At 53.3% G+C, this 24,960-nt stretch overlaps 11 protein-coding genes across 11 annotated transcripts; 3 read left to right on the forward strand and 8 right to left on the reverse strand.

Moving 5' to 3' along the window:
- Positions 1–623: 623 nt before the first annotated feature.
- On the reverse strand, positions 624–1,850 carry BKA78DRAFT_373537 (uncharacterized protein; the record flags this gene model as incomplete). The annotated part of the gene is made up of 1 exon (XM_066892769.1): positions 624–1,850. One exon carries the CDS (start codon positions 1,848–1,850, stop codon positions 624–626), a length of 1,227 nt encoding a protein of 408 aa, XP_066741826.1.
- A 321-nt stretch (positions 1,851–2,171) lies between these two features.
- BKA78DRAFT_254338 (uncharacterized protein) lies at positions 2,172–3,171 on the reverse strand (the record flags this gene model as incomplete). Its single annotated transcript, XM_066884895.1, has 3 exons — positions 2,172–2,526; positions 2,583–2,963; positions 3,011–3,171. The coding sequence occupies 3 exons, from the start codon at positions 3,169–3,171 to the stop codon at positions 2,172–2,174; spliced, it is 897 nt and encodes a 298-aa protein (XP_066741827.1).
- On the reverse strand, positions 2,813–3,457 carry BKA78DRAFT_320172 (uncharacterized protein). Its single transcript, XM_066888922.1, has 2 exons — positions 3,011–3,457; positions 2,813–2,963 (listed from the first exon to the last, which is right to left on the reverse strand). Exon 1 carries the CDS (start codon positions 3,420–3,422, stop codon positions 3,174–3,176), a length of 249 nt encoding a protein of 82 aa, XP_066741828.1. The 5' UTR covers positions 3,423–3,457; the 3' UTR covers positions 2,813–2,963; positions 3,011–3,173.
- A 120-nt stretch (positions 3,458–3,577) lies between these two features.
- On the forward strand, positions 3,578–5,072 carry BKA78DRAFT_381583 (DASH complex subunit Ask1-domain-containing protein; the record flags this gene model as incomplete). The annotated part of the gene is made up of 3 exons (XM_066893012.1): positions 3,578–3,692; positions 3,742–3,848; positions 3,900–5,072. Exons 1-3 carry the CDS (start codon positions 3,599–3,601, stop codon positions 5,070–5,072), a joined length of 1,374 nt encoding a protein of 457 aa, XP_066741829.1. The 5' UTR covers positions 3,578–3,598.
- Positions 5,073–5,170: 98 nt separating this feature from the next.
- BKA78DRAFT_174010 (uncharacterized protein) lies at positions 5,171–5,740 on the reverse strand. Its single transcript, XM_066883300.1, has one exon. It carries the CDS (start codon positions 5,582–5,584, stop codon positions 5,270–5,272), a length of 315 nt encoding a protein of 104 aa, XP_066741830.1. The 5' UTR covers positions 5,585–5,740; the 3' UTR covers positions 5,171–5,269.
- Positions 5,741–5,896: 156 nt separating this feature from the next.
- On the reverse strand, positions 5,897–7,738 carry BKA78DRAFT_297640 (carnitine O-acetyltransferase-like protein; the record flags this gene model as incomplete). Its single annotated transcript, XM_066886797.1, has 2 exons — positions 5,897–6,050; positions 6,117–7,738. The coding sequence occupies 2 exons, from the start codon at positions 7,736–7,738 to the stop codon at positions 5,897–5,899; spliced, it is 1,776 nt and encodes a 591-aa protein (XP_066741831.1).
- An 804-nt stretch (positions 7,739–8,542) lies between these two features.
- BKA78DRAFT_332614 (uncharacterized protein) lies at positions 8,543–9,454 on the reverse strand (the record flags this gene model as incomplete). Its single annotated transcript, XM_066890001.1, has 2 exons — positions 8,543–8,961; positions 9,007–9,454. The coding sequence occupies 2 exons, from the start codon at positions 9,452–9,454 to the stop codon at positions 8,543–8,545; spliced, it is 867 nt and encodes a 288-aa protein (XP_066741832.1).
- A 480-nt stretch (positions 9,455–9,934) lies between these two features.
- On the forward strand, positions 9,935–11,236 carry BKA78DRAFT_354829 (malate dehydrogenase-like protein; the record flags this gene model as incomplete). The annotated part of the gene is made up of 6 exons (XM_066891798.1): positions 9,935–10,000; positions 10,080–10,197; positions 10,251–10,291; positions 10,344–10,452; positions 10,503–10,597; positions 10,646–11,236. The coding sequence occupies 6 exons, from the start codon at positions 9,935–9,937 to the stop codon at positions 11,234–11,236; spliced, it is 1,020 nt and encodes a 339-aa protein (XP_066741833.1).
- A 1,512-nt stretch (positions 11,237–12,748) lies between these two features.
- On the forward strand, positions 12,749–15,050 carry BKA78DRAFT_381587 (SNF2 family N-terminal domain-containing protein; the record flags this gene model as incomplete). The annotated part of the gene is made up of 4 exons (XM_066893013.1): positions 12,749–12,994; positions 13,082–13,301; positions 13,355–13,746; positions 13,803–15,050. The coding sequence occupies 4 exons, from the start codon at positions 12,749–12,751 to the stop codon at positions 14,955–14,957; spliced, it is 2,013 nt and encodes a 670-aa protein (XP_066741834.1). The 3' UTR covers positions 14,958–15,050.
- A 1,203-nt stretch (positions 15,051–16,253) lies between these two features.
- BKA78DRAFT_320184 (uncharacterized protein) lies at positions 16,254–17,272 on the reverse strand. Its single transcript, XM_066888923.1, has one exon. It carries the CDS (start codon positions 16,985–16,987, stop codon positions 16,499–16,501), a length of 489 nt encoding a protein of 162 aa, XP_066741835.1. The 5' UTR covers positions 16,988–17,272; the 3' UTR covers positions 16,254–16,498.
- A 3,294-nt stretch (positions 17,273–20,566) lies between these two features.
- On the reverse strand, positions 20,567–22,901 carry BKA78DRAFT_254787 (uncharacterized protein; the record flags this gene model as incomplete). Its single annotated transcript, XM_066884932.1, has 6 exons — positions 20,567–21,112; positions 21,210–21,310; positions 21,363–21,824; positions 21,982–22,146; positions 22,256–22,338; positions 22,393–22,901. 6 exons carry the CDS (start codon positions 22,899–22,901, stop codon positions 20,567–20,569), a joined length of 1,866 nt encoding a protein of 621 aa, XP_066741836.1.
- Positions 22,902–24,960: the final 2,059 nt, after the last annotated feature.

Genomic DNA, 24,960 nt, shown 5'->3' on the forward strand with positions numbered 1-24,960 from the left:
CGTCAAGAGCGATTGCGTGGTTGGTAATCAGCTTGCGGAGCTTTCAGTCCAATCTGGTTGATTGCATGTGCAAGACTTTGGCGATAGATCCGATTGAAGTCACCACGCTAAGCAAAAACTTTTGAATTGGGTAGCTTCGGATAGTAAGAAGATCGCATTAAACCAGAACCAAATAGCACCGTCCCCGTTCCCGTCGTCCAGAAAATCAGACCAGTCGCCGTTTTTGTTCGCCGGTCCCTCAAGTGTCGGTCGTAGATAATCATGCCGCCAGTGTCTGTGCAGTGGAAATTCAGATAGAAATTCAGAAATCAAGACTGAAAAGAATCCAAACCCGATGTGCAAGGTCAATCGCATCTGGCCACCGTATTTGCTGATCCGTCCAAATTCATGCTGTAGTGACCAACCTTTACCCGGCATCTGATGATCTCGAGCTGTGAAAGTCAAGGAATGAAATGCCATGACTGGGAAGCCCGGTCTTCCAATGTCCAGTAATTTTCTCCCAAATTGCCCGTGAAATTTTCAAGGAGTGTTGCCGCTGCCTGTTTTGCGTCGATTTGTAAATGTGTCTCCCTTGCCGTCGGTGGAAGTGGAAGAATGTATGACTCAAGAGCTGCCTCTAATGCTCAGAATTTATCCTTGAATCTGGCGTCGACTTCCCTCTTCACCTGCGGGAGTCTCTTCAGATAAAGACCGAGCTTCCTGTCTGCCTCTGGTAGCACCAAGATCGCGTCGTACCTGAGACACGCAATGAGCTTGTTCAGGCGCTCCCGGATAAGGCACCTATCGTTGTCGAAATACTGCCTGTCGAGCTGAACCGCCTCCCATTGCTCTTCGAGTTTGTTTTGCCTGCTCTTGAACGTAGCGGTATCCCACCACTTTCGTTCATCTTCAGTCAGAGGTGCAATCGCATCCACCAAGAACGGCGCTATGACATCTTTCCGATAAGCTGCCATTTTTTCGACTTGGTCCATCAACCTTGGGAGTATTGGCATCATGGTTTTGGTTGTTTCCAGTGTCCGTTTCACGTGATCGCAGTGCTTCCAATACGACTCCTGACCCCGATTGGAATTGTGCTTGATTTCGAACAAAGCTGGTACCATGACACGTCGCAGGCCTTGAAGAACGTCAAGAGCTGGCTTCAGTGACACGTAATGGATGTATTCACTAAGATCAGTGAAGTTTCCTTGGAAGTAAGCATGGATGGCCATGTCCTCTATGCTCTGGAAACCCATTTCTATCGGCGGAATGTCTTCGAATGTGCTCAGGGGGTAAACGTCCATGGTATCTTTCAAGTCCTTCAATGAAGCTTTCATGGGCGCAAGCGTTATGAATGTCGAAGCCCATGCAGTGAAGTGAGCAACCAGATTTTCGGATGAAGCTTTGATTGCGTTGTCGATGTGACCCAAGAGTTCCATGGTGTTTTTAAGATCGTAGAGTTTGCCTCTTAGGAACCAGTGATCATTTGTGGCAGTAATGATTTCTTTCTTGTGCCTCTTCCTTGTCGCCGCACAGTCTGGATCTAGTGACGCTGGCCTTTTGTTGTTCCCATCAGACGAGAAGATGGACATCCAAAATCGTCCAAACGTATCATACGCGAGTTTTCGGCCTTCCATGGTTTCCAGATTTTCAAACGAGAATCCCGAGGTGAGTTGGATGTTCTTGGCATCGATGTCTTCCATTTCAAGCACATCCTCGCTGTCCCTTCCCAAGTAGATGACTCCTTTGATCTCGTCCCCGTCGGCTATAGTTTGGTACCAAAGGTGAACCCGCTTGCTTGCGTCGCGTCCCACGAGGATGCGTTCGAATGTCGGACAGTACCGATGGCCGCGCCCCTCAAGGATAAGTGTCATTGCGTCAAGGTGAGATCCGCCTGGTAAACCGATTTAGTGCCAGGCCGATGGGAAGCAGCCGTTTAAGAGAAGGAGAGTGTATGTGAGGGATAGTCGGAGCTGCTGATGTCTGACGGCAGGAAAAGGCCGGGTGAGGTGAGCGTGTGAGAAAAAGTTGCGCGGTGAAGAGGAAAAGTAGAGAGTGGGGAGGGTGCGAAGGTTGAGTGTCAATCGAAGGCACCGTTCACTAGCTGAATGAGTAAGCCTGCCAGCCAAGTCGAAGTTCGAACAATAGTGGAAGGAATGAGACACCTCTTTCCACAGTCTATGTGTCTGCCTTGACTAATTGAAGACGATACCACCATCCACCAACAGAGTCTGCCCAGTGACAAAGTCGCTATCTGGACCCGCCAGAAAGCTCACAGCTTTGCTCACATCCGTCGGAACACTCGTCCTCCCAAGCGCAATATCAGCGGAATACTTCTTGAGTGTATCTCCCCTCTTCGCGCCAGTCTCCTCGCCGAGTTTCTCGTCAATCAGGTCCCACATGCTGGTGCCGACGATGCCAGGTGCATATGCATTTACGGTGATCTTGTGTCTTGCCATTTCCATCGCAAAGACCTGCGTCAGGCCGCGGACCGCAAACTTGGTCGCCGAGTACGGACCAAGCATGGCAAAGGGCCTGAAGGAAACGATGCTGAAGCATTTGTAGTGAGCACCTGCACATTTGGTATTCTAGTAAGCGGCCCATACCTTGCTGCACCAATAACTTTGCCCCCGCTTCCCTGCGAGATCATCTGTTTTGCGGCCGTAGAGTAGCAGTTGAATGCGCCGTGGACATTGACCTCGAAAATACGCTGCAGCTCTTCTGGTGTAACCTGGAGCAATGGCTTGACTTGCGCAATACCCGCGTTGGCGACCATGGTATTGAGGGGCCCCAACTCTTCAACAGAGGTCTTGACGATGCTTTCCACTTGGTCCAGCTTGGACACATCCCCCAAAGCTACCGTGGACTTGCGTCCCAGCCCTTTAATTTCTGAGGCTAGTGCCTCTGCCTCGCCCTTGTTCGAAGGAATGTCATTGACGCAGATGTCATAGCCATCTTCTGCCAGGCGGATTGCGATGGCCTTGCCTCTACAAACGGTCAAACCCAGGGACTTTGAGCTCAGCAGGATGCTTACATTCCCCTTGCGGAGCCTGTCACGATTGCGGTCTTCCTTTTTTGCTCCGGGACACCACCAATCGAGCGGGTCCGTCTGGGACTAGAAATTGGGGGCTTGCATAAAGCAGGACGCGCATTGGAGCATCTAAGCAAGTTGCGAAATCCGGCACGGGATGCCATGATTAAGTTGACAAGAGCTTTCGAATAGGCAAAAGAGGATCTGTGAGAAAGACATGACGACGAGGAGCTTCGGAGGTTTTTGATGCAGCTCCCAAGCAACTCGTCACTCCTTCTCGGGGGTCACAACACCGGCAGCGGTGCGGAGAAGACATGGTATGGGGTATGGAGGAAGTACGGGGTGTGGGGGTAGGATAACGCCATTGACGAATCATGGAAGCGAGAACCGGGCATGCGGAATCATGGCGAAGCATAAAAAACAAGGTTGATCTGCAGCTGCGAGGTCACGAACTGGAGGAGGATGGAGGGGAAGAGTTGAGCGTCACGGATTGCCGCAAAGAGAAAGCCTGCACGCGCGGGGAACTCTGACTAAGCGATTGACTGTTGACATTTTGCCGCAAACACCACCACCGGCCAAGCACACAACGTCATGTCGCGCCCCAGTAGCATGATGGCACAGCGCAATCTCACCCTGACCGAAGAGCTGGAAAGGCTCGAGCAGTCAATCACGCTCACGCTTCAAGGTACGCGAATTGGTCGTTTTACGCGGTACCTGTGCTGACCTTGAGGTAGAAATCGACCACAACTTTAGTCGCGCCCATCGCATCGTCACCGGAAGCATTCTCCCAATCGTCGAGCAATACGGGAAGAACTCTGAAGCTGTGTGGGAAGGATCAAAAGTATGGACGGCACACATCATATACTGGAACCAACTCTGACAAGCCCCGCAGTTCTGGAAGCAGTTCTTCGAAGCCAGCGCAAACGTCTCTCTATCAGGATACGAGGAGCCGACCGGAGGCGAAGACACTACAATCCAACATGACGACACGACGCAAGAGTCTGCGTACGATGAAAGCCCATCCGTCCGCGACAGTACCGTCCATTCAAACGTCGACCGCACCAGCAAGTTCGACGACAGCGCAGACCTCGAAGCCGAGGACTCGATACTTTCCTCTCCTTCTTTGACAAAGACCCCTCGCAATCCACCCACCATGACCGCTGCCGCTTTCGCCGACTACGGCTCTCCATACGAAGCTCTGAGACGCGAGCTCCGTGGCGACGACGACACCAAGCAGGGAAGCAGCGCCAAACAAGAAGAACACGACGACGATGGCTTCTCCTCCGATGGCGCTGGCGACTTGCACGAAGGCACCGTCATGAACCTCCCTACGACCCCCGGCCGACCTTCGACCTCTGCACTACCAGACATGTCGATGACGCCCGATTCCTCGCCGTTTGACCAGCACACGCAAACGCACCGGCCGACTGGAAACCAAGATCCACTACTACACCGCATGCTAGACAGGACATACCGGATCGCAGCAACGCCGCATACGGCTCACAAGACGCAGCCTCCGCAACAGCGCCGGGCGGACGCGACGCCAGGGACGGCGAACAAGACACGGCGCATCGCCGCGTTGGACTCGAGTCCGCTGTCATCGCCCGAAGGCGCGGCGCCTCAGCTGCGCGCCGAAATCTTCTCCTCGCCCATGAAGTCTCCCATGAAATCCGCAAGAAAAACGCCGCGCACCCCCGGCGTCAGCGTGCTGCACCAACAGCGGCAGCAGCAGCACCGCACTCCGGGGGCAAGCGCCAAAGGCAAGGGCAAGGGCACATCACCGCCCGTGGAGCGCACGCTCGACTTTACGCGCGACGACCTGGTGACTTGGGACTCGGACAGCGACGACGGGACGCAGGCCATCAGCCCGCCCAAAACGCTCCAGTTCCACGTGCCGCAGAGCCGGCTGCTGCAGACGCCGGCGCGCGAGGCCAGCCGCCGCATCGTCGAGGACCTGCTTCTGACGGCGGGCGGCGGCGACGCGCTGACGGATTCCAACGTCGATGTGGGCGAGGTGAGTCCGAGTGTTGTTAGGCGGCATGAGATGCTCGATGACAGCTTTTAGCGGAGGCGTGGAGGTGTATTTTGAGAGAGTGGGCGGCTGGGAGCCGTGATGAGAGTCGATATACCCATGAGCATTCTGTCACTTCCCATAGAGACCGACATGTATAGAGAACAAACACCTTAGACCATCTAGAATATCCCACGCATGTGTCTCATTTCATAATTCCAACGCACATGATCACGCACGTAGTCTGTTTCTCAAGATGCTAAGCTGCCCTGCCCCTGACAGCAGCCCCCATCTCCCTTCGTCCGACGTGTGATGAGGTCCGAATAGGGACGAGACGGCGTCGACTTGGCTGCACACGTGCCGTCTGACTGTCGCCCGTCAAGTCTGTCAGTCAGGTCAGACACGACGGCGCAGGCTGCGCAGGGCTGGCTGCCCACGAGTCTGTCATGGTCGCTTTCACATGTCAAAACCGCCAGGTCCGTCTGACAGCGGACTAGCGCGCACACGCCAAAGCTCACCTCATGTGCCCAAATTATTTGGGCACGACACCACGCAGGAGTGGACATACGCAGCTGTCACTGCTTCGCTGCGGCTTGATTCTGGTGATACTATACATCTAAAAGTTGTAGATAGATTCGTCTTACTTGCTCCTCCTCTAATCGCCGGGCAGAAACCAAAGTGCGAACCAACCAAGCAGGTGCAGGGCAGACATGTAGACAAGAAAGATCCGATAAGCAAGCCAAACCAAACCGACTCAATCCAAATGGTACGAGGCAACCGAGCGGCAGCAAAATCAAAGGATGATGGACGGCAGATGGCGGTAGATGGCAAGATAGGCGGTGGGGGATGTGGTGCTGAGATGGTGAAGAGGGAGGAATCTACAACTTCGCCTTGGCAGCCTCGAGGGTCGGCACCATGAGGTCGCGGATGTCGCCGGCGGCTTCGTTGAGGTAGAACGACATGCGGTCGGAGCCGAGGTGCTTGGAGCAGACGTTGAACTGGATGCTGTTCTCGTTGATCATGTAGGCGATACTGCCAGGCGCGTTAGCTTTGCTCTCTCCAAAAGGTAAATGGATGAAAAGAGAGCACAAAACTTACCCCCAGCCGTCATCGACAACCTGGCTCCATCCGTATCCGTTAAAGTACTCGGAGCTCAGCTGGCTGGAGCTGATGAACCAGTGGCTCGAGTAGCTGAAGGTCGGGTCCTTGTAGATGCTCGGCACCTCCTCGCCCTCCTTGAGGCACTTCTTGAGGCCAAACAGGTGGCGGTCAACGCCGCGCCCGTCGCTGGCGTCGGTAATGTAGGCGACGTGAGCGTTGAGCGCCTTGCGGAAGAGATCTTGCGTCTGCTCTGGGGTCGCATTGGGGTCGGCCATGGCGTTGCAGAATGCGACGCTCTCGTCCGACACCGAGCGGCAGGTCTCGGTGCGGCCTTGCTGGAAGCGGCGCGTCGCCGCGGACTCGTACGTTGGGCGGTTCTTGCCGTAGAACTTGTGGTAGGCGAGCTGGATAATCATTTGGACGTAAGCGTCGGGGCTGCACTTGAACTTCTTGATGAGACCCTTGCCGTAGCCCTGATAAGCTTGGACACGGAGCTCGTGAGCGCCAATCTGCCCTTCGAAGTGTTTTTGAGCGGCCGTAATGTCGTCTTGCAACTCCTTGTTGAGCTTGAAGTTGAGAGGTGTGGGATCGGGGATGTTGGAGCGGATAGAGGGGTCGTCGAAGGGGAGTGCGTTGGAGAAGATGAGCGCGTTGGCGTGGTCGTTGAGGCGGTGCGTAGGGGTTCCGTCCATCATGCTGTGCTCGCCCATGAAGCCAGAGGTTCCATTCTCGTTGATGATGAATTGAAGCGGCTTGTCGAACCAGCGGTTTGCGCCGTCGCCGTGCCAGTATGCGTGTGCGCGCTCCTCCAGAGTCACTGGAGAGGCGTCGTCCAAGCAGACAATGAAAGATGAAGACTCAATTGCTTTGAGAATGCCTTCGTTTGCCGGGTGGGCAGCAATGAGGCGATCACGAGCATCGGTCCAAACATCGCGGTTTTGGCTGGTCAGGAGACCGACAGGAGGGGCCTTTTCAGCCTTTTGGTAGATTCTCCTGAATTGTTGCTCCAGCTCTGACGTGTTCAGCTGCTTGCCATCCAACTCGTGGTCCACCTTGAAGAACTGGTTTTTCCTAATGACCACAATGTGTTTGTTTCCGGCAAAGTCGAACTTTTGGGGGTAGTCGCTAGGCTTGGCGGGGATGCGGCAGCAGTTGAACATGTACTCGTAGCTCGACATGGCGATAGGCAGCTTCTTCATGTACTCTGGCTCAAGGGTCTTGGTGTCAACCAGCTTCTTGAACTCCAGGGCTGCCGTGGTCAACGCAGCCGCCCTTTTTGCTGGTTCGCGACGCTTGCGGTCATCGCGGTGCGAGTAGAAGTAGCTGACGTATGGCACGACAGGATCTCTGTATCCCAGATATGCAGCCTCATTCCACCATTCGTGGATCCAGTTCTTGACGTTGGGGTCTTCTCTCCGCGCAATCAAGCGCTTCTGGAGAGTCTCGCCAGGGCCGCCAGGCTTGACAAAGTCCTCGACAGCCTTCTTTGTACTCTCATACTCCTGGGTATTGAGAAGAGGGTGGACGGACTTGAGGTATCGTTTCGCAGTCTCTTCGAGGGTCGGGACAGGAAGGCGCGGGAGTGATTCTTCGAAACGGAGCATAGGACCCTTGGTCATGTCCTCCTTGTAGCCTGTGTTGTGGTCAGGTTCCGAATTTCGGGGTTCGCGAAGGGAGAGAGGTGATCCTACCCGCGGGCAGAGTCGACTGTTTTCTAGCGGACGCCATGGAGATCAACTGCTGGGCGTCAGAGTTCTTCGTCGCACAACGTGGATCTGCAAATGCGGCTCAAGAAACATACCGTGGGGGAGCGGGCAACGGGCTTGGACAGAGCTTGAGCGCGGAGAAGCGAGGTGGAGTTGGGGCGAGCCCGGCTCAGAGCATTAAACATTTCTCTGAAAACACGCGGATTGAGCCACAGGTGGAGCGGTGAAATTTAGTATGTCCGTTTTGTTGCCGCAACCTGCAAAAAGACCCTCGGTCAGCGGGAAGAAGAACGGTCGACGTGCCGGTGGGAGCAAGCAAGCTGACCATGACGCCCCTTGGATGCCGAGGTCCAGTTGGCGAGCCCGATTGGTCGGCCCAACACGCCCGCATGCGCACCCCAGACTAGAGATGGGCTGCTTACCTGCCTCGTGGTCTCTGAAAGCGGTCCTTTGCATCCATCGCATTTCCTCACAGCGAGAGCCTCCTTTTGAAGTTGCTCGAAATGCGGCGACTTTCGACTCCAACGTCTGTGTCCGGCTATGCCCCAGCTTTCGGCTCACGGCTCCCCGCACATCTTTGAAGCCCCACGGCCCGAGGCTGGCCCCGCCTCGGCAGGCGTCCGAAAAGGGCAAATTCGTATAGCTTGTAGAATATTTTGTATGTACAATTTGAGCTTGGCCGTGAAGTCGTCATGATAGTCTTGCAGATTCTCGAATTTAGCTGTCAATTTGTCGTCGCATCCAATCTTCTGGCGTTGTGGCTTTTCGGCCCAATACCCATTCAAGCACCCCCGGATTTCCAAGTAGACCGCGTTTATTGTAGAACAGAATCATTCTCTCCGGCTCATCTCGAATTCGCGCGTTGACCTGGGTGGTGCCATACAACCGCTTGCATAGCATGTCGACTGCCTCTTCAAAGGGAATGCAGGCAATATTGACCTCCTTTCCAAGAACCTTGCTTGCTATGCTGACCAGTGCCGAGTTTGTCATGGGCATGGTCGAACTTGCCGGATACTGGGCCATGTAGTGCTTCTCCCTCTCATCGATGATCTTTTGGACTGCCTCCGCGAGGTCGTTGAGCGCTGTGAAAGAAAACTGAACGTCGGGGTTCCAGAATGCTGGAAACACGGGCGTCTCTTGTTACGCCAAGAACTTGATTGGGAAGTTGTCCAGGAATGTACTGGGCTGGACGATGGTAAAATTCAAGCCAGACTCCATGAGATATTCTTCCACGTAGTTTTTGCAGTCGTGATTCATCAACTTTGACAATTGGGGACCAAGCACCGACGAATAGACAAAATGCTTGAAAGTGCCGTTCCTGGCTTCTTCAACAGCGGCATCCACCATGAAATAGCGCATCTCTTTCTCCCGCGGATGGAACGGGGGTCCCACGTGGTGGACGGTTGTGACGCCGGACATGATGCGGCGCACATGGTCGACATTTTCTAGGCTCGCCCGAACAACCTCCGCCTGGGGATATCGCGTCTTGATACTTTCTTCAGAGGCCTGGCTGTTGACATGTAGGCGAAGTCGTTTCCATTTTCCGCTCAACAGAGGTATGAGGGCTGAGCATTGTTTTCCGCTGGCACAGACCAGCAAAATCAAGTCTTGATCGTAGTTCGCAGACATGTTGAAGTGGTGAAAGAAATGGACTTTTGAGGGGTATTGGTCAGTTGATATAGACTGCAGAGACGGGAACTAGACAGGGAGGGCAATCAAAACAGCCCATAGGTTCCCTTCTGGACAAGTCCTGGGTTTGGTTAGCAGCTGAAGAGCCCCAGACGTCATTGCATGCAGGTTCTTTCTTCGCACAACTGAAAGAATTATCATCCCATCGTTAAGCTGCAGAGATGGCTGAACTTGTCCAAAGTGAAGCAGTGTCGTTGTAGAATAATGTCGTCACTGTCCAGTGAGGTTCCATACGGAAGAGCTGACAGCGGGGAAGGGGATCAGATAGGCCCGATGGTCCGAGATTTATGCGCTAACCCGAAGCCAAGCCAGAGCTTAACCCAAGCTTTCCGGCTTGCTGCCGTCAACACTACAACTTCCTCTCACCCGCTACTCCATCCATCGCATCTCTGCTTCGTCCCTCGATTCACTTCCTTCATCATGTTCGCTGCTCGTCAGGTCTTTGGCGCCGCCCAGAAGAGGGCATTCTCTGTCTCCGCCAGGCAGGTGAGCGCTTCCTCCGCCGCGCCGCAAAAGCCGCGTCCAATGTGCCGCGCACTGTACCGTGCTAATTCACCTGCCGCAGAACTCCAAGGTCGCTGTTCTCGGTGCCGCCGGTGGCATTGGCCAGCCCCTTTCTCTGCTCCTCAAGCTTAACCCCCGCGTGAGCTCTCTTGCTCTGTACGACATTCGCGGCGGTCCTGGTACGTCGTCTCCCGAAACTTGCGCAAAGATACATCTCTAACACGTATCCTAGGTGTCGCTGCCGATGTCTCCCACGTCAACACCAAGAGCATCGTACGTTGGTCCTCACTTCGCGCAATTGGGCTAGATTCTCACAAATAAACAGGTCAAGGGCTACGACCCTACTCCCTCGGGCCTGAAGGAGTGCTTGGAGGGTGCTGAGATTGTCCTCATCCCCGCTGGTGTCCCCCGCAAGCCTGGCATGACCCGTGACGGTAAGCATGCTGTATCCCCAATATATACCGTTGTAGCTAATCATTGGAAGACCTCTTCAACACCAACGCCTCGATCGTCCGCGACCTTGCCAAGGCCACCGCTGAGGCTGCCCCCAAGGCCAACGTCCTGATCATCTCCAACCCCGTACGACTCTCCCACTTCCAATCAAATCTATTCTAACTGTCCATGCAGGTCAACTCCACCGTCCCCATCACTGCTGAGGTCTTCAAGAGCAAGGGTGTCTACGACCCCAAGCGCCTCTTTGGTGTCACCACCCTCGACGTTGTCCGTGCCTCCCGCTTCATCTCTGAGATCAAGGGCAGCGACCCCGCCAACGAGAACATCACCGTCGTCGGTGGCCACTCCGGTGCCACCATTGTCCCCCTCCTCTCCCAGTCCGGCCACAAGCTTGAGGGCGAGACCCTCGACGCCTACATCAAGCGCGTCCAGTTCGGTGGTGACGAGGTTGTCCAGGCCAAGGGCGGTGCTGGTTCCGCTACTCTCTCCATGGCCATGGCTGGTGCCCGCTTCGCCGAGTCCCTCCTCAAGGCTGCTCAGGGCGAGAAGGGTGTCGTCGAGCCCACTTTCGTCGAGAGCCCCCTGTACAAGGACCAGGGCTGCGACTTCTTCGCCTCCAACGTCGAGCTCGGCCCCAACGGTGTCGAGAAGATCCACCCCGTCGGCAAGATCACCGAGTTCGAGCAGAAGCTGCTCGACGTCTGCCTCCAGGACCTCGCCAAGAACATCCAGAAGGGTGTCAAGTTCGTCAAGGAGAACCCCTAAATTACTGACGAAGACGACGAATGATGTGCATGGATGGAAGCGGGACTTAGTAGCGACAATGGTTAGCTGAGAAAAGGAGCGACTTGCGTATATAAAGATCTCTTTCCACCCTAAGACCAGTGCATGTAGATTTCTTTTCTTGCGCATGTTTGGTCTGGATTTATTGCTTAATGGTATCTGAGGTCAGATGTGGGCACTCTTTTGCTAATCCATCTCTTTTCTACTAGGGGATCAGTAACGGCCATCAATGAGAATTGCAATGTGACACCTCTTTTGCGTGTTTATAGGGAGTCTACGTGTCCCCCTGACTACCAGCTAGGCCCGCGGCGTGGAGAGACGCTGAACGGGTGGCCTTGACCTGATGGCGTAATGAGAACTGTCAGTCTGTGGGGTGCGGCACAGCAACAGTCAGAGCTCAAGTCCTGGTGACTGCTGGGAATGTAGTCAGTCTGCTACGGAAAATCCGATACCTTTGCGCAACATCAAATTTCAATGGGTGACGTTGGACAAGAGCTGGGCATGAATCGGTGTTGAAGGTCTTGGCGAAGTGCACCACCCCCTGGTCACCCCTGAAATCGACGGACCATTGCACGAAGTCGGATATCCTTCTCCTCCAGGACCACTCCCAAGTCTCGTTCTCCAAGTCTTATCCTCCAACTTTTGTACTCTAGGGCGCTTCTCTCTAGGGATCACAGGCGTCAGGAGTAGAAAAGAGAAGACGCATCGCGCCGGACGGCAAACGATAAGTTACTGCGGAAGGGAAATCAAGATAAAGCACTGCAAAAACTGCCACAAGTTCGGCGGCATCCCTCTTCTCATGGTATCAGTTGTCTCTCCGTAGGCTTGCCTCTCCTCTCCAAGTCAGTAAGTCTAAGTTTCGCACCCCTGCTTATTGTGTGCCTGAGCACTGCTGGTGAGGAGGTGATGTCTAATTGCCCTTAGATAGCCTTGTGGTAGTAAGGTGTTGGTGTTGGTGTTGCAGGCGCAAAAGGCACGAAGGTGTGCAAGCAGCAAGCAAACAATGATGTCACCTTTGCAACATTGAACATCGCACTGGGAGCATCGTGGAAGACCTGGAAGTATCCGGTAAGCGCATAGAGGACTATGTAAACACTAAAGTAGCCGTATCACTACAAGACCAATCCTGTAGACATCTTTCTCTCGGCACACCGTGAAATTTTCACCTCTTGCTTCTCCTATGCCACCGATTCCCTATCGACGCTCCCTCTTCAGTCTTGGTCGATTATCCAGCAACTCTACCGTTTTCCTTCTAGTCTCGCCTCTGCCTCGACCGCTGATCCACACCACGACCTCCGCCTGCGACTGTTGGGCGCCACCTCTCTGGTTGTCTTCGCACCTCGATTCTCCTTGCGCCAGAAATCTCTTGCGTGGCCATCAATCCCCCCCGTTCTCGGACGCTCCTCCTTCCACTTCTCGATACGACCAACACCGAGCTCTTCAACAGGCACCACATTTCGACCCTCTTCATCACCACGCAAACTATCGCCCCGCATGTCATCCGGAAGTGGTGCTTGCATGGGACAAGATCCAGATCATGACCATCTTCAGAGCTCCCAAGAGACCCTTAGAATCTTCTCCGAAGGCTACGAGGACCTATTACTGGCGCCGGTGTGGAGTGATTGGAAAGATGTCGGCGACATTCAAGAAGGACATTCTACGATCATGCGGTATTGTTTCAACGGCACTGATGGTCAATTTCGGGACAAAGCCTGGGAAATGTTCTCAGCAGGCCAGAAGGTACCCGACCATCTCAGCCCATCGCGAATGAGTCTCCAGGACACACCTGTTCGAATGCAATCGAGAGTCAGACTACGCCCTCATCAGCTCGAAGGAGCGGGTTTCATGTGCGAAAAGCTGGCCAAATACCACGCCGCCATACTCGCCGACGACATGGGTCTCGGAAAGACTTTGCAAGTGGTCGCCGTTCTGATTGAGCGCCCTTTGGATAAGCCAACTTTGATCGTTGTGCCAAATGGGTTGATGAGGGTGTGGGAGAAAGAGCTTGAGCGTGTGCAGGACCCACCTCTTCGCGTCTTGGCCCTTGGTGCGTTTTGGAGATTCAATAGAACGTGAACTCCTCCACTGACATACTCACAGACGGCAAAGAAGCCAAGACTGCCACATCGAAAGTCTTTCAAAAGCATGATGTCGTGATCTGTACGTACAACACTTTGCATGTTCAACACAGCGCACTCGCCAAATACCTCAAGGATTGGGATGCTGAAGTTCAGCTCAAAGGACTTTCGAAAGCACCGCAGCGCCCAAATGTTGAGTTGATTTCTACTTCGTGGGGACGCCTTGTCGTGGATGAGGCACATCTTGCAATCTCAAGCCTCGAAAGTCAACGGAACGCTGCTGCATGCGCTATTCTTGCCGACGAGCGTATTGCGTGCACTGGTACTATACTTACCAACGACAACACCGATGTACTGGCGATCCTGAATTTCCTTCAAATTGATCCCTGGGGCGACATTGTCAAATTTTTCAAGGTTGGTCACAGTTTTGAATAAAAAGATTTCTGATACTAATCTACCTCTGCATGTAGCACTTCATCAAGAAGGGCCGGAGCATTTCCCGCAGCGACCAACTTCGCGAAACCCAAAATGCGCTCCTAGCAACTGTCCTCCGCACCATAATGATTCGAAGGAGACTCTTTGACCACTTCGGCAATGAGCGTTTATCAGACGTACCGGAACCAGAGATTGAGCTCGTCAACATTCCTCTTACGGAAGAGGAATCTCAATTCCAAAAAGATACGCGCCACCTCTGGTGCAAGGAAGCACTGGTAGGCCAGAAAGTTCCAGGACCTGGCCTTGACGGCACAGCAATGCGCAGTCTCATTACCATTGCTCGCTCCAAGATCTTGCATCCCAGTATTGGATCAGATGCAGATACAAACAATGGTCGGAAGCTATCAGCCAAGAGAAGGTGTGAAGAGATCGCAAAATTGACGGTTGATTCCTGGAAGGAAAGCTCCCGGATGAAGGCTTGCGTCGATCTCATTAAAGAAAGGCTGAAGCACGGCAAAGTACTGGTCTTCTCAGAGTTCAAGCAGGTGTTCTATATCCTCGCGAATGGCCTGGAAAACATTCATTACAACCACTACAACGGCGATGTCAAGACTGACGCCCGAGATGCCCTGGTTCGAGATTTCCAGAGCGGACCCTCCACGGATCCAAAGCTACTCCTCATCACTTCAAAGACCGGGGGCACTGGATTGACTCTCACTCAAGCAAAATCGGTCATCCTCTTGAATCCGTCGTGGAAGCTAGCTTCAGATGTCCAATGTATTGGCCGGGCTGTTCGATACGGACAGTCAGACACGGTGAAAGTTTACATCCTCAGCTCTGAAGATTCTATCGAGGCGCGATGCCAAGCAATCCAACAAATCAAGAAGCCATACTCTGAGAGGTTGTTGGATGTTGAGCAAATTTCCGAAGAAAAGAAATATGAGCTTGGAGAATGGGAGAAGGACGACTTCATAAACTACCTCGAGAGTTCTTCTCTAGGCAGTTCGGGCCGCGAGGAGAGATTGGCTGGAAAGCTAGGTTTGCCGTTTGAGCGCAATGATGAAATTGAGCAAAGGGGCGACGGAGAGACAGCAGACAAGGCCAACAATCGCGACCTGGAGGAATATGACGAGGAATTTGACCAGGACCCTGACTTGATGCAGGATTTTGAGGCCATGGACGAGCATTGAAAGTCTGCGTAAGTTGCGGTGAAGTCAACAAGGCATCTGGGGATTGCAAGTAGAATAGACACAAAAAGAGAGGAAAAGTTCCAGTAGCTTGACATGTTTCGCAGGGCTTGCACAATCGAGGATGCCGGTCAAATTTGTAGCAAGTCATGAAAGCGAGGCCGCATTTGCACACACGATTAGCTCCACATATTGGCTTCAAATTTGCGGGAATGCTTGCAGTGCGTCTGCCAATTGGCAATGGTCTGGTTTTCCTCTTTCTTGTGGAAACATCGTCCACACTTGATTTCCGTACCGACAGGGGGGAGCATGTCGATGCCCTGACAGAAGTGGGCAAACGGGACTGCCACGTGAATCTCCTGGGCCAGTATGGTCATATCGGCACGGTTGGGCCAAATTTGGCCAGTCTGCTTCATGACGTGGTTTGGGAACTTTCTCTTCAGAGTCTTGAGCTTGTCTTCGGTCGTCCTCTGTGAGACAGTGCAAGAGTAGAGAGAGGATGGTTGGTTGGTTGGTTCTCCATTAATGTCTATCTAACTGCTGTATATATATAATCTGCAGAGAAGAGATAGTAGGTAGGCAAAATCTAAGCTCCCTACCTCCTAATAAGTATTATAAGCCTTGTAGGCATAGTAGGCTAAAAGAAGAAGTAGTAAATATGAGGAGAGTAAGGAGAGCAACTAGGGGGTGAGTCTTAGTAAGTAAGGTGTGATAAACGGAGCCCAAGTAGTATAGGGATAGCTGTAGGAGGCGCAGAACCCTTACTTCACGCAGAGTAGGGGTTTCTACAGGCCTGCAGGCATCTCACATCCTCCAATTGTGACGGCCGTACGTAGCGGAAAGTTGGATAGTGAGATTCGCGTGGAACATTTGCTCGTTGATGTTGTACACTGCCCTTTTCGTCCCGATGCTTTGGTGTGAGCGGCGCTCTAGGTTCTTCTCCATCAACTCCTCGGTCAGTTCTAAAGCAAATCATTGAGGAATGTAGCTATAAATTCGCAGCGAGACTCTGTCAATCCTTATGCCTCGATTCCGCTTCGCAATGTCGAATCCCGTTTGAGATTCTGACCCCGCTCATCCTTTAGGCCTTGATGCTCCGTCTTCGACACCTTCCGCACACCTTGCGACGCTTGAAGTCACCATATTGGGCCCTATTATTCCACCGGCACCATCACCTCGGACGTCGTCGACCCCGTCACCCCTGACCCCGTCACTTCCAGGAGTCACTAGCCCGTCCACCATTCCCTCTATCATCCCGTCTACCTGGGTGTCGCTCGGCGTGTCGCACAGCGAGTTTCGCAGCCAGTCGCATAGTCGCAAGTAAGCCTCTTTAGGTAGCGGGGATCATAATCTCAACCACCATGTCGAAATTGGATTCCGTCCTCTCCCTGCATCATTGCCTGTGCGCAATTGACGATTCTGTTTCCACTACTCATACAGCGGAGCCAGATTCGATCTGAAATGAGTGGATTGAACGCATGCACATTGGTAATTCCTGTCTGAATCTGCCTCGCGCTCGTGCCGTCGACATGCATGTGTTGATATCATGCTGGGCCATTCGAACTCGAGTCTGATGGTCCTTTCGGAATGTCGTAGGGGTTTACGGAAGCGTTTGGCAGAGGATTCTGTGATGTGCTGGAACATTTCCGTGTCCTCGTCCTGAAGTGAGGACGGAACGGTTGACCGCATTTGCAGATCGCCTGGTGGACGTGTACCAGATTGAACGAGAATCCCTCTGGGCAGCCACGCATCATGGACTTGGCGAGACAACGGATATCGAAGGGCTGTACCGTCTTGTAGGGCTTGATTGCAATCCGATACGCAAGGGGGCGATCTCCTCCAGCCAGGATCCGAAGGAAAATGGCGCCGTCGGAAGATGTGCCATAGCCAAAGACGTTTGTGTTCCGGGGGTCGTATCCAGCTTGCAAGATCTTGGTTCTGGCATCGGAAAGCTTCATGGCGTCACCCTCCTGGTTGTAGATTCTGTTCACGGTCCCTTGTAATCTTGTCCGAACCGACGCGCCCAGATTCATGGTACCGCAGGCGAGGTCAATCAGATCCGATGATGAAATTCCGTAATCCACCTTTGGTACGTGGATGATGATGTTGCCGTCGCTCAAGTCTCGAACTGTAAACTGGACGACAATGGGGCAGAATGGGCGTCCTGTGATAGGAAACTCCGCGTCGAGGAGCCAAACTTTTTCAGATTGCCTCTGGTGAAGGCGTTTCAGGAGTCTCAGAGCTTGAGCGTACTTGTCTTGTAGCCCTGTCGATTTGACGTGAATGTTGATCGGTGGCTTCGTCTCCTTGTCGCGAACCATTTCTAGGAATTTTTCCGCGTGTATTGAGCAATAGACGGTTCTTGGCTGAGTGTCGAAGGGGCAACCCGCAACGAAGAGGCACGAGTATCGCCGGTTCATGAAATGACAGGGTTGCTTTACCCACCATCGGGTAGTCAGGTTGCCCAGCCTAGCTCTGGCAACAGACTTCGGACATTCGTCCTCATCATCTGAATCTGAAGTTCCCTTGTCCCCAGCGATTGCCTCAACTTCGCGGACTTGTGATCCCTTTCTAATTTTTTCGAGGATTTGGCCCAACGCCGGGTCGACTCCAGTGGGTATCTCAACATGGTTGGGAATTGAGTCTAATTTCTGGAATCCGTCTGGAGATGCTCCAGAGGAGGGTGCAGCCAAATCAAATTGGTCCAGTTTGACATGGTCGAAAGGCCGAAATGTGAATGGTTCTCGCCATCAGAACTCCCATGCGACATCCAGAATCAAGCGCGGGCCTTGTGGGCGTGTGCCATAGAGCTGGTTCTCGACGATTTCGAGATTTCACCAAATTTGTTGGATTCTTCTGGGAGTGAACCAGTGAAACCCGGTTTATCGTCCTCTCCTTTGCACGTTAGAGGGAATACACCAGATGCCGCAAGCAACGGAGGGCCCTCAAAATTCTCATGATGTTTATCACCAAATACGGTGTCCTTGTTGGCACGGGCTTGCGTCCACTTGGTGAGTTTCCAACCTGCGCGGCTGATCCTCCGTCCCGAAAACCACACGTCTTGTGAGCCCCACAACGTCAGATGTATGGGCAGTATCACGTCCTCGCCGTCTGGTTTCCGGAACGCCACTGCGTATTGTTGATGGATTCGGCCAGCTGACCAGGCGCTTGTTGCGTGGTAGTCGTAATGACCCTCCTGTGTCCGCTTTGTGGGGCTGGAGGGCAAACATGTCGTTGAACGTTCTGGCAGCGCGACTGGTGTCCGCAGTGAAGGCTTCCATGGCCTTCATCAGAAGGGCTTTGGTGCAGTGGACGACAGGGCTTGGGCGCGGAGCAGTGATTTCGACGTCGCCGATGAGCTCACCTGCGCGGAATGGTTGGCGAGGTTAAGGTACGACAGTCGGCTCCGAGTCGCTGGAGCCGTTGCTGGAGTCATCGCTTGGTGTCGCCATCGCTGCGACGTATAATGGTGAAGTTGGTGGTGGGGTTAGTTGGTAGTAAGGCGTTGGTGTCGCAGGCGCAAAGGCGCGAAGGTGCGCAAGCAGCAAGCAGCAAGCAAAAGATGACGTCACCTTTGAACATTGAACGTCCATCGCAAGCAGGCGCGCAGGCGCAGGCGCCTCGTGCAGCTACACCGAATCTGGCGGGGGGTCAGAAATTCAATGGCCTTCCCGAATACCATTTCGCAAATCCATGCGATACAAAACTCCCGTTGCTTATGATAAAAAAGGTCATCTTCAACCAAATCTTCTCCTGGAGCGAAATGATACAGTAGACTTGCCAATCCGTTGGTTTCGGTGCATCGACGGGCGCGGCTACCAGCAGATTCTTGGTCGACGATCTGAAATTGTCGCGTATATGAATCTGTCTTCATGATGTAGAAGCCGACTTCTTCAGGCAGAGCGAGCGTTTCGTCTGCGAGAAGAGAGTGTGTTCCAATAGGAACGCCGAGAGTCTCGCATATTTCCTCCAACGTTTGCGGTTTGTTATGGGTCCGAACGAAGGGTGCATCCACTTTGGAGACGTTCCCAAATCCGAGAATAGGCAGAAGGAGATTTCATGGTAGGGCTCGCGTTCTCTCCTCTGATGTCAGGGGCGAGGTCATGTTGTGTCTAGCAGACAGGATTTGTCCCCAAATTCTGCTTATGTGCGCTCGTTCATAATCTACTTTTTTGCAAGCGCTACTGCGTGATGCTGCTCTCCGCCACCATCTTCAAATTAAGATCATCGACATTTGTTGGTTTTGCAAGGCTTTTAGCACGGTGCTTCTCGGCATCTGTCCTAAATTCTCATCCACCAGAGAGGAAGAAAAGTTGAACATGAGTTGTATATCTTGCACACAGCCACCAAAGCAGGAGCGGGCCTTGTATTTTGTGCCCCGGCAGTGTCTTGGTTGCATGCGTGTGTCTGGCACACATGTCAGAGTGGGCTTTTGTAGAGGAAAAAGATATGCAAGGACGAGAAGCTTTTATACCAGCGTCAACGGCCGCGGTCATGTGCGTGATCACTCTAGGGTTTTGCGTCAAGCATTCGATCGACCTTGACCTTCTCAAATTTTGTAATACTTTTCGCACCCTGATGTAACCGCCACACCGCTATCCTGCTCTTCATCGTCATTCTGTGTCGTGTTAGTTATCGTCAATCAATCATGTGTTGTTTTGGAAGTACTCTTTGCACTTGACTCTGGAAAGTTGACTGTTTCCCTCTCCCACACCAAAAAAAAGTGACTTTCATGCGTTGGTCAATTGCTGCTGCTACCATTTTTGTTGCAAATGGCTTGGTTCTGGGGAGGAGGAAGATGAGAGTCAAGAGTGAGACTTATGTACTTGCGCCTTCGGGTGGAGTCACGGGAGGCGTTAGTTTGCTTGGGCATCGGGTCAGCCGGATCAACTTAACCCCGGATTTTTCCTGATTTATCTCTTTGAGTCATGATTTTAAGTGTCATGTCACAATGCTGCCTCGATTATTTGTTTTCACATCATGCTCATCAGCGTCCTTCAACTGCATGGAATCACTGGCTTTCCATTAGTATCGCCGGATCCGGGGGAAAGATAAAAAGAACGAAGTATGATCTTGGGAAGCAATATCTTGGAGACAGCACAAAGAGCCCAAGTAGCCCTGTCGATTTGACACATATTTCATTGGAATTGTGGTGTGTGGGGTTAAAGAGAAAGAGTGTGAGTGAGGAGCGGGTTTAAATAGAGATACGGCGCAGGCACAGCACGGGATCTGAGTCTCGCATGCCCGAATACCCAGATGCTTGGTGCAGGTGACGTGGTATGCTCCTGATCACTCCTTGGTACCGCTCTCTCGCTTCTGAAGATGTGTTAGCATAGTGTCGTTCTTCAATATCATATGATGATGAAGACACCAGAGTCATTTTCAGCGGGAACTTGAGGACGTGTCAACCGCAAAACGGAGGGAGATATCTTGGGGCGAGGCAGTATTGTTCGCATCCTCACTACTCAGTCAGTTCACAGGGACAGAAGACCCCTTTGAGATCGAAGCAAATAAGTCGCAACGGCCAAAACCTCTCCTATTTACAACCCCTTTCTACATATCTCCTACAGATTGCCAGTATGGCCCTCAAAAGAGTCCATTTTCTGGAGAAATCAGGCCTCAGCGTGAGCGACACCGCGTTTGCGGCGCCTGCAAGTCTTACCGGCACGGGTCTTGCCAGTCTGAGCCTGAGCCTGCGCCGGGAAAGCAGACGGCCAAGAGCCGTACCACCAGTTATCACCACTGCCAGCGCTAGCAGCGACGCTCTCAGAGGGCGTGGTTGTGGCGACGGGCGTGACGGCTACGGTGGAGGCTCCGCTTGCGTCCTGTTGCGCCGCCGAAGCCGACGAGCTGATCAGCGTCTGAAGCGTGGTTTGGGTTGCAGCGACAGAAGGGGCGGCAGCAGCAGCGGAGGTGGCGACGGCTTCGGCCGCCGTGGTGCCGGATGATGCTACTGCGGCCGCAGACGAAGAGGAGGAGGACGCGGACGACGAACCTGCAGTCGAAGAGGAGCCGCTCATGCAAGCAAATGAGATCTTCTTGGTGGTCTTGGAGCTCAGGCCGAGCGCCGCAACGGTGTCGCTGAGGTCCCAGGTCATGCTGACGTAGGGCCAGCAGATGCGGCCGTCGGACATGGTGACCATGTCACCTGCGACGTACTATTCAAATGCTGTCAGTCTTGCTTTTGTACAGCATATATCCGAAGCTGGACATGTCTCTTTTCTCCTCTGTTAGTAAAGAGATTGCTGTACTCACAGTGTCCTTGACAGTGATGGCGTCGCCAACAGTGGCTCCGGTGGAGTCGACTTCCTGGAACTTGGTGCCCGCAAAAGTACCAGCACATCCCATGGAGATGACTGTTATTTCGTTAGTAGTGCGGATCTCTCGCGGCGTAATTCTGAAACTCACAGTTGCACTGAGGGTTGGAAATCTCCTCCCAGGTAAGCAGAGCATTGCTCTCGCCAAACGTAGCAACGTGAGCGTTGGAGCAGTCATTGGCAGCAGAAGTGGGAGTGATCCAGTTGATCTGGCTGTCTCCGCTCTTCGCACCGACCTCGGACGAGGCAGCCTTTCCGCTCAGCGTCTTCTTGTCACTCATAATAGCAATGGCCAAATGACGAGGATTTGTGCGGTTGACACTTGATACATATCCTGACCCCATCCAATCGTATTCCGTGAGGTCAGTAGCTCCACGGGACACCCAGGCAAGGATGTATTTGGCCGAGCTGCCGAAGCGGGCGAGTCCGCTGTAGCTGCCGCTCATGCCGCCCAACGCTTCGTTGGTGGCGCCGTTCGTTACGTTTTCGTTTGAGATCTTCGTAGCAACAGTAGTATCCATTCCTCCATTGCCAGTGTTCAAGGCAAGAAAACCTTGGTATTTTTCGGCTGTTAGCTTGGAGCAATAATATGTGGTTGGGGAGGTCAGGGGGGGGTATGGTAGGGGTTTCAGGGGGTGAGAAGTTGAAAATTCAGCAAAGCCTGAGCCCCGAACACTACCATATCTGACAGGACCCCAAGGTTATGTAACACTTACCAGTTGCGCAGACGGAGGCGTAGGGAGTAGCGTCTGCGGCCTCAAATGCGATACCAGTGTTGTGGGAGCATCCCCAGGAGCTGGTACCTTCCACGGATGTATCAAGCTTGCCCTCGGGCGTGATGTAGAGGAGGTTGTCACCGTAGTGGCCGGACGCGTCTGTGTCCAAGTTTTAGCATCACATAAGCGCAACTTTGAAGATAGGGGAGGCAGTCATAAAAAGTCGAGAGGGAAAGTGCAAAGGGAAGGGAGGACATCAAACACGCACCGCCAGAGTAATCAGTAACGACAAAGTAAGCGCCGTAGTAGCCAGCTTCCTCAGAGTAAACCAAATCACCGTTCAAGTCGGGCCTGTTCAGCATGATCAGCGGGGCTAAATTGATAAGACGTCGAGAAGGCTCTTACGAGCAAGAGAGACCCATGCCATCATCAGCGTGGACGTTAGGGCCACCGAGCCAGGTCTTCCAGGTCTGCTTTCCGCTCGTGTAGCGGTAGAGGACTGCAACCGGGGTGTTACTGGGGGGGATATCTCCAGAGGTCGAACTGGGCATGGCCTCGTTGGTCAGGAGGGCGAAGCCGTCATTGTGAGCGACGAGACCGCCAGCTTCCTTGCCACCAGTGACGGTGACAGTGGTTCCAGTGGCCGCGAAGGTTGACGGGTTGACCGGCTGGACGTGGACATCGGTGCCAGAGCTGTCCAAGTAGGCGAGGTAGGCACTCTTGCCATCGGGGGAGACGGCGAAGGGAGTGCGGCGATGGTGAGGAAGACCGGTCCAGTAGGCCTCCTCGACAGGGTTGAAAGCGTTTTCAAGCGTAAGGACATCAACGTGCTTCTTCAAGTTGGAAGTCGTGAGAGCTGCAAGCGAACTCTGCGCAGCAGAGAGCAGCAAAAGAGCGGAAGAGAGCACCAGCATGCTGGGCAAAGTAAAGAATGACGATACAAGAAGGAATAGATAGCTGGAGCCGGAAGCTGCACCGCAGTGATAGGAGAGCAGGCGTTCAAGCCCTTCTATAGTGATTTTCCAAGGCCTATTTCATCTTAGCAGCTATACGCTGTACGAACCAGAGCGTCCAGGCTGTCGACGGCCTGACGGTTCTCGCGCCACAGGAGGTGCGCACGTCTTGCAAATTTATGGGGCTCCACGGCGTGACGTCTGGGACGGTGTATTTCGCCGAAATGCATTTCCCGCTTGAAACGCGTGCAAGGGTCGCCGCCCGGTCGGCTTTTGTTTCAACGCGCCGTTCCCACAGGCCCCGTCCAGCCGGTGTAGAGAAACACGTTCGATGTGAGCTGCGTTGGCAGTCGTCGGCGAGGTTGTTTGATGCCGCCTCCCCTGGAAGGTTCCGGCTGCACGGCGTGATCATGTCTGCACTGGCCAATCCTGACTTTTTCTCCCGCACTCTATCTTTAAATTGTGGACCGCAAGGTCCGGATTGGGTAAGTAAAATCACCCTTAAATCGACGTCCGGCTGCGGAGAAGCATGATCCGCTGGGGCATCTCGTGAGACGGCTATGCCCGTCCGCATCAATCCCTCTGGTCGTCCTCGTCTCATGTCCTGTGTGGGTTGGGGTTCGTTCGTACCCTACCTAGGAATACCGCTTGGTGTACACACACCCCCGGCTGGCTTGTGATTTAAGAACAGCTCGGAGAAGTTGGTCTCGACGACGTTTAAGAGCGCCGGGCTATGACAGAGCGAGACATCGGATTTACACACCATCCGCTCTGCATCGGATTCATCCACCTTCCATAAGCCGAGCTTACGGGGAGGTGGAAAGATGGTCCGGCTCATAACGAAGCTCGACACGTCGAGCGGGACGCGCCATCAATTTGACGGTTGGCAAAGACGAGATTCCTGAAGGATCCAGCCATTCGGATTCTGCGAGCGATCGAAAGAGCCTGGAAAAGCTCGTTGTGTATCCAAGACGAAGTTTCCAACTGCCTCCTACGAGCTCTCTCAACATCGCAAGTCCACGACTCTGGCCGGGCCTGACAATGCTGCTCTTTCCCTTTTGGTCGTACTTCCATGCTCTTTGCTTTCTCCTTTTGGATCCTGGGTTTCGGGGCGTTCATCCGCAAAATCAATCCACAAATTGTTGACGCGTCGGTCGTCCATAGGGCGTCGTTGTTTAGCGCCTGCAGACATGCAGAGGCTGCTGCCGCCAAGCTTTGTCAATAAACTTGAGACACGGCCCTCAGCGGGCAGACCCGCCAATTAGGACGCGCATCTTCCGGGGCCGAGTACGACGTCGGTCTCGGTGCTCTGTTCGCGGATTCCTGTTCTGACGTCCAGGCACAAGGAGCTCCTATGGAAGTTCGGAAGGTGGAGAAGAGAGTCGCGGGGAGCGTTGCTGTGGTGGATGGTTGCAGCTGCGCTAACCCAATCCGGACGGCTGTCAAGCAAACCACGAGCCCGCGCAAAACGAGGCATCCTCTACAACTCATGCACAAGACAAACACTCTGACTTCGCCTCTTGGCTAAGATTTGCTCTAGTCTTCCTCACCGCGTTCCAAATTTTACAGAATGTTTGATTGAGCAGGCACGCCTTCTGCATAACTTACCCAAAAACCGGAGCATTGGTACTGGATCTAGTCTTATCCATTGGTATGGCCTTGAAGATTTGGCAGCGGGCTTCAGGACTTCTGATCTTGACATACTTTCATGTAGATCCTGTTCATGGCTCCTTGCCACCTCTCACTCGTCCAACCACATGTCGTCATTGTTCTTTGATTGATGCTGACAAGATCGCAAGACTTCGGCTGTGGTCTTTAAACAAATGATCCTGGCGAACAAGATTCTGGAGAACAAAAATCTTCTTCTGGAGGATGGTATTCTGGAGAGCTAGTGAATGCCAGCTCTCTGTTAAAGCCCGGGTTTGTAGCCTCTTGTCGCTCCAGATCTGGTATCTCGCAACGTTTGATCGCATGGAAACAAGGACGAGTCTGCGTCCTTGATAGGCTTCACAAACACCTT

The sequence above is a fragment of the Phyllosticta capitalensis genome (genome assembly GCF_038381095.1).
Source record: "Phyllosticta capitalensis strain CBS 128856 chromosome Unknown BKA78scaffold_8, whole genome shotgun sequence".
NCBI lineage: Eukaryota > Fungi > Ascomycota > Dothideomycetes > Botryosphaeriales > Phyllostictaceae > Phyllosticta > Phyllosticta capitalensis.

What these genes read in the sequence shown, in the direction of transcription:
- BKA78DRAFT_320172 (XM_066888922.1), bottom strand. Translation starts at nt 3,422, where the DNA reads ATGCTTCGCCATGATTCCGCATGCCCGGTTCTCGCTTCCATGATTCGT.
- BKA78DRAFT_174010 (XM_066883300.1), bottom strand. Translation starts at nt 5,584, where the DNA reads ATGTCCACTCCTGCGTGGTGTCGTGCCCAAATAATTTGGGCACATGAG.
- BKA78DRAFT_320184 (XM_066888923.1), bottom strand. Translation starts at nt 16,987, where the DNA reads ATGAATCTGGGCGCGTCGGTTCGGACAAGATTACAAGGGACCGTGAAC.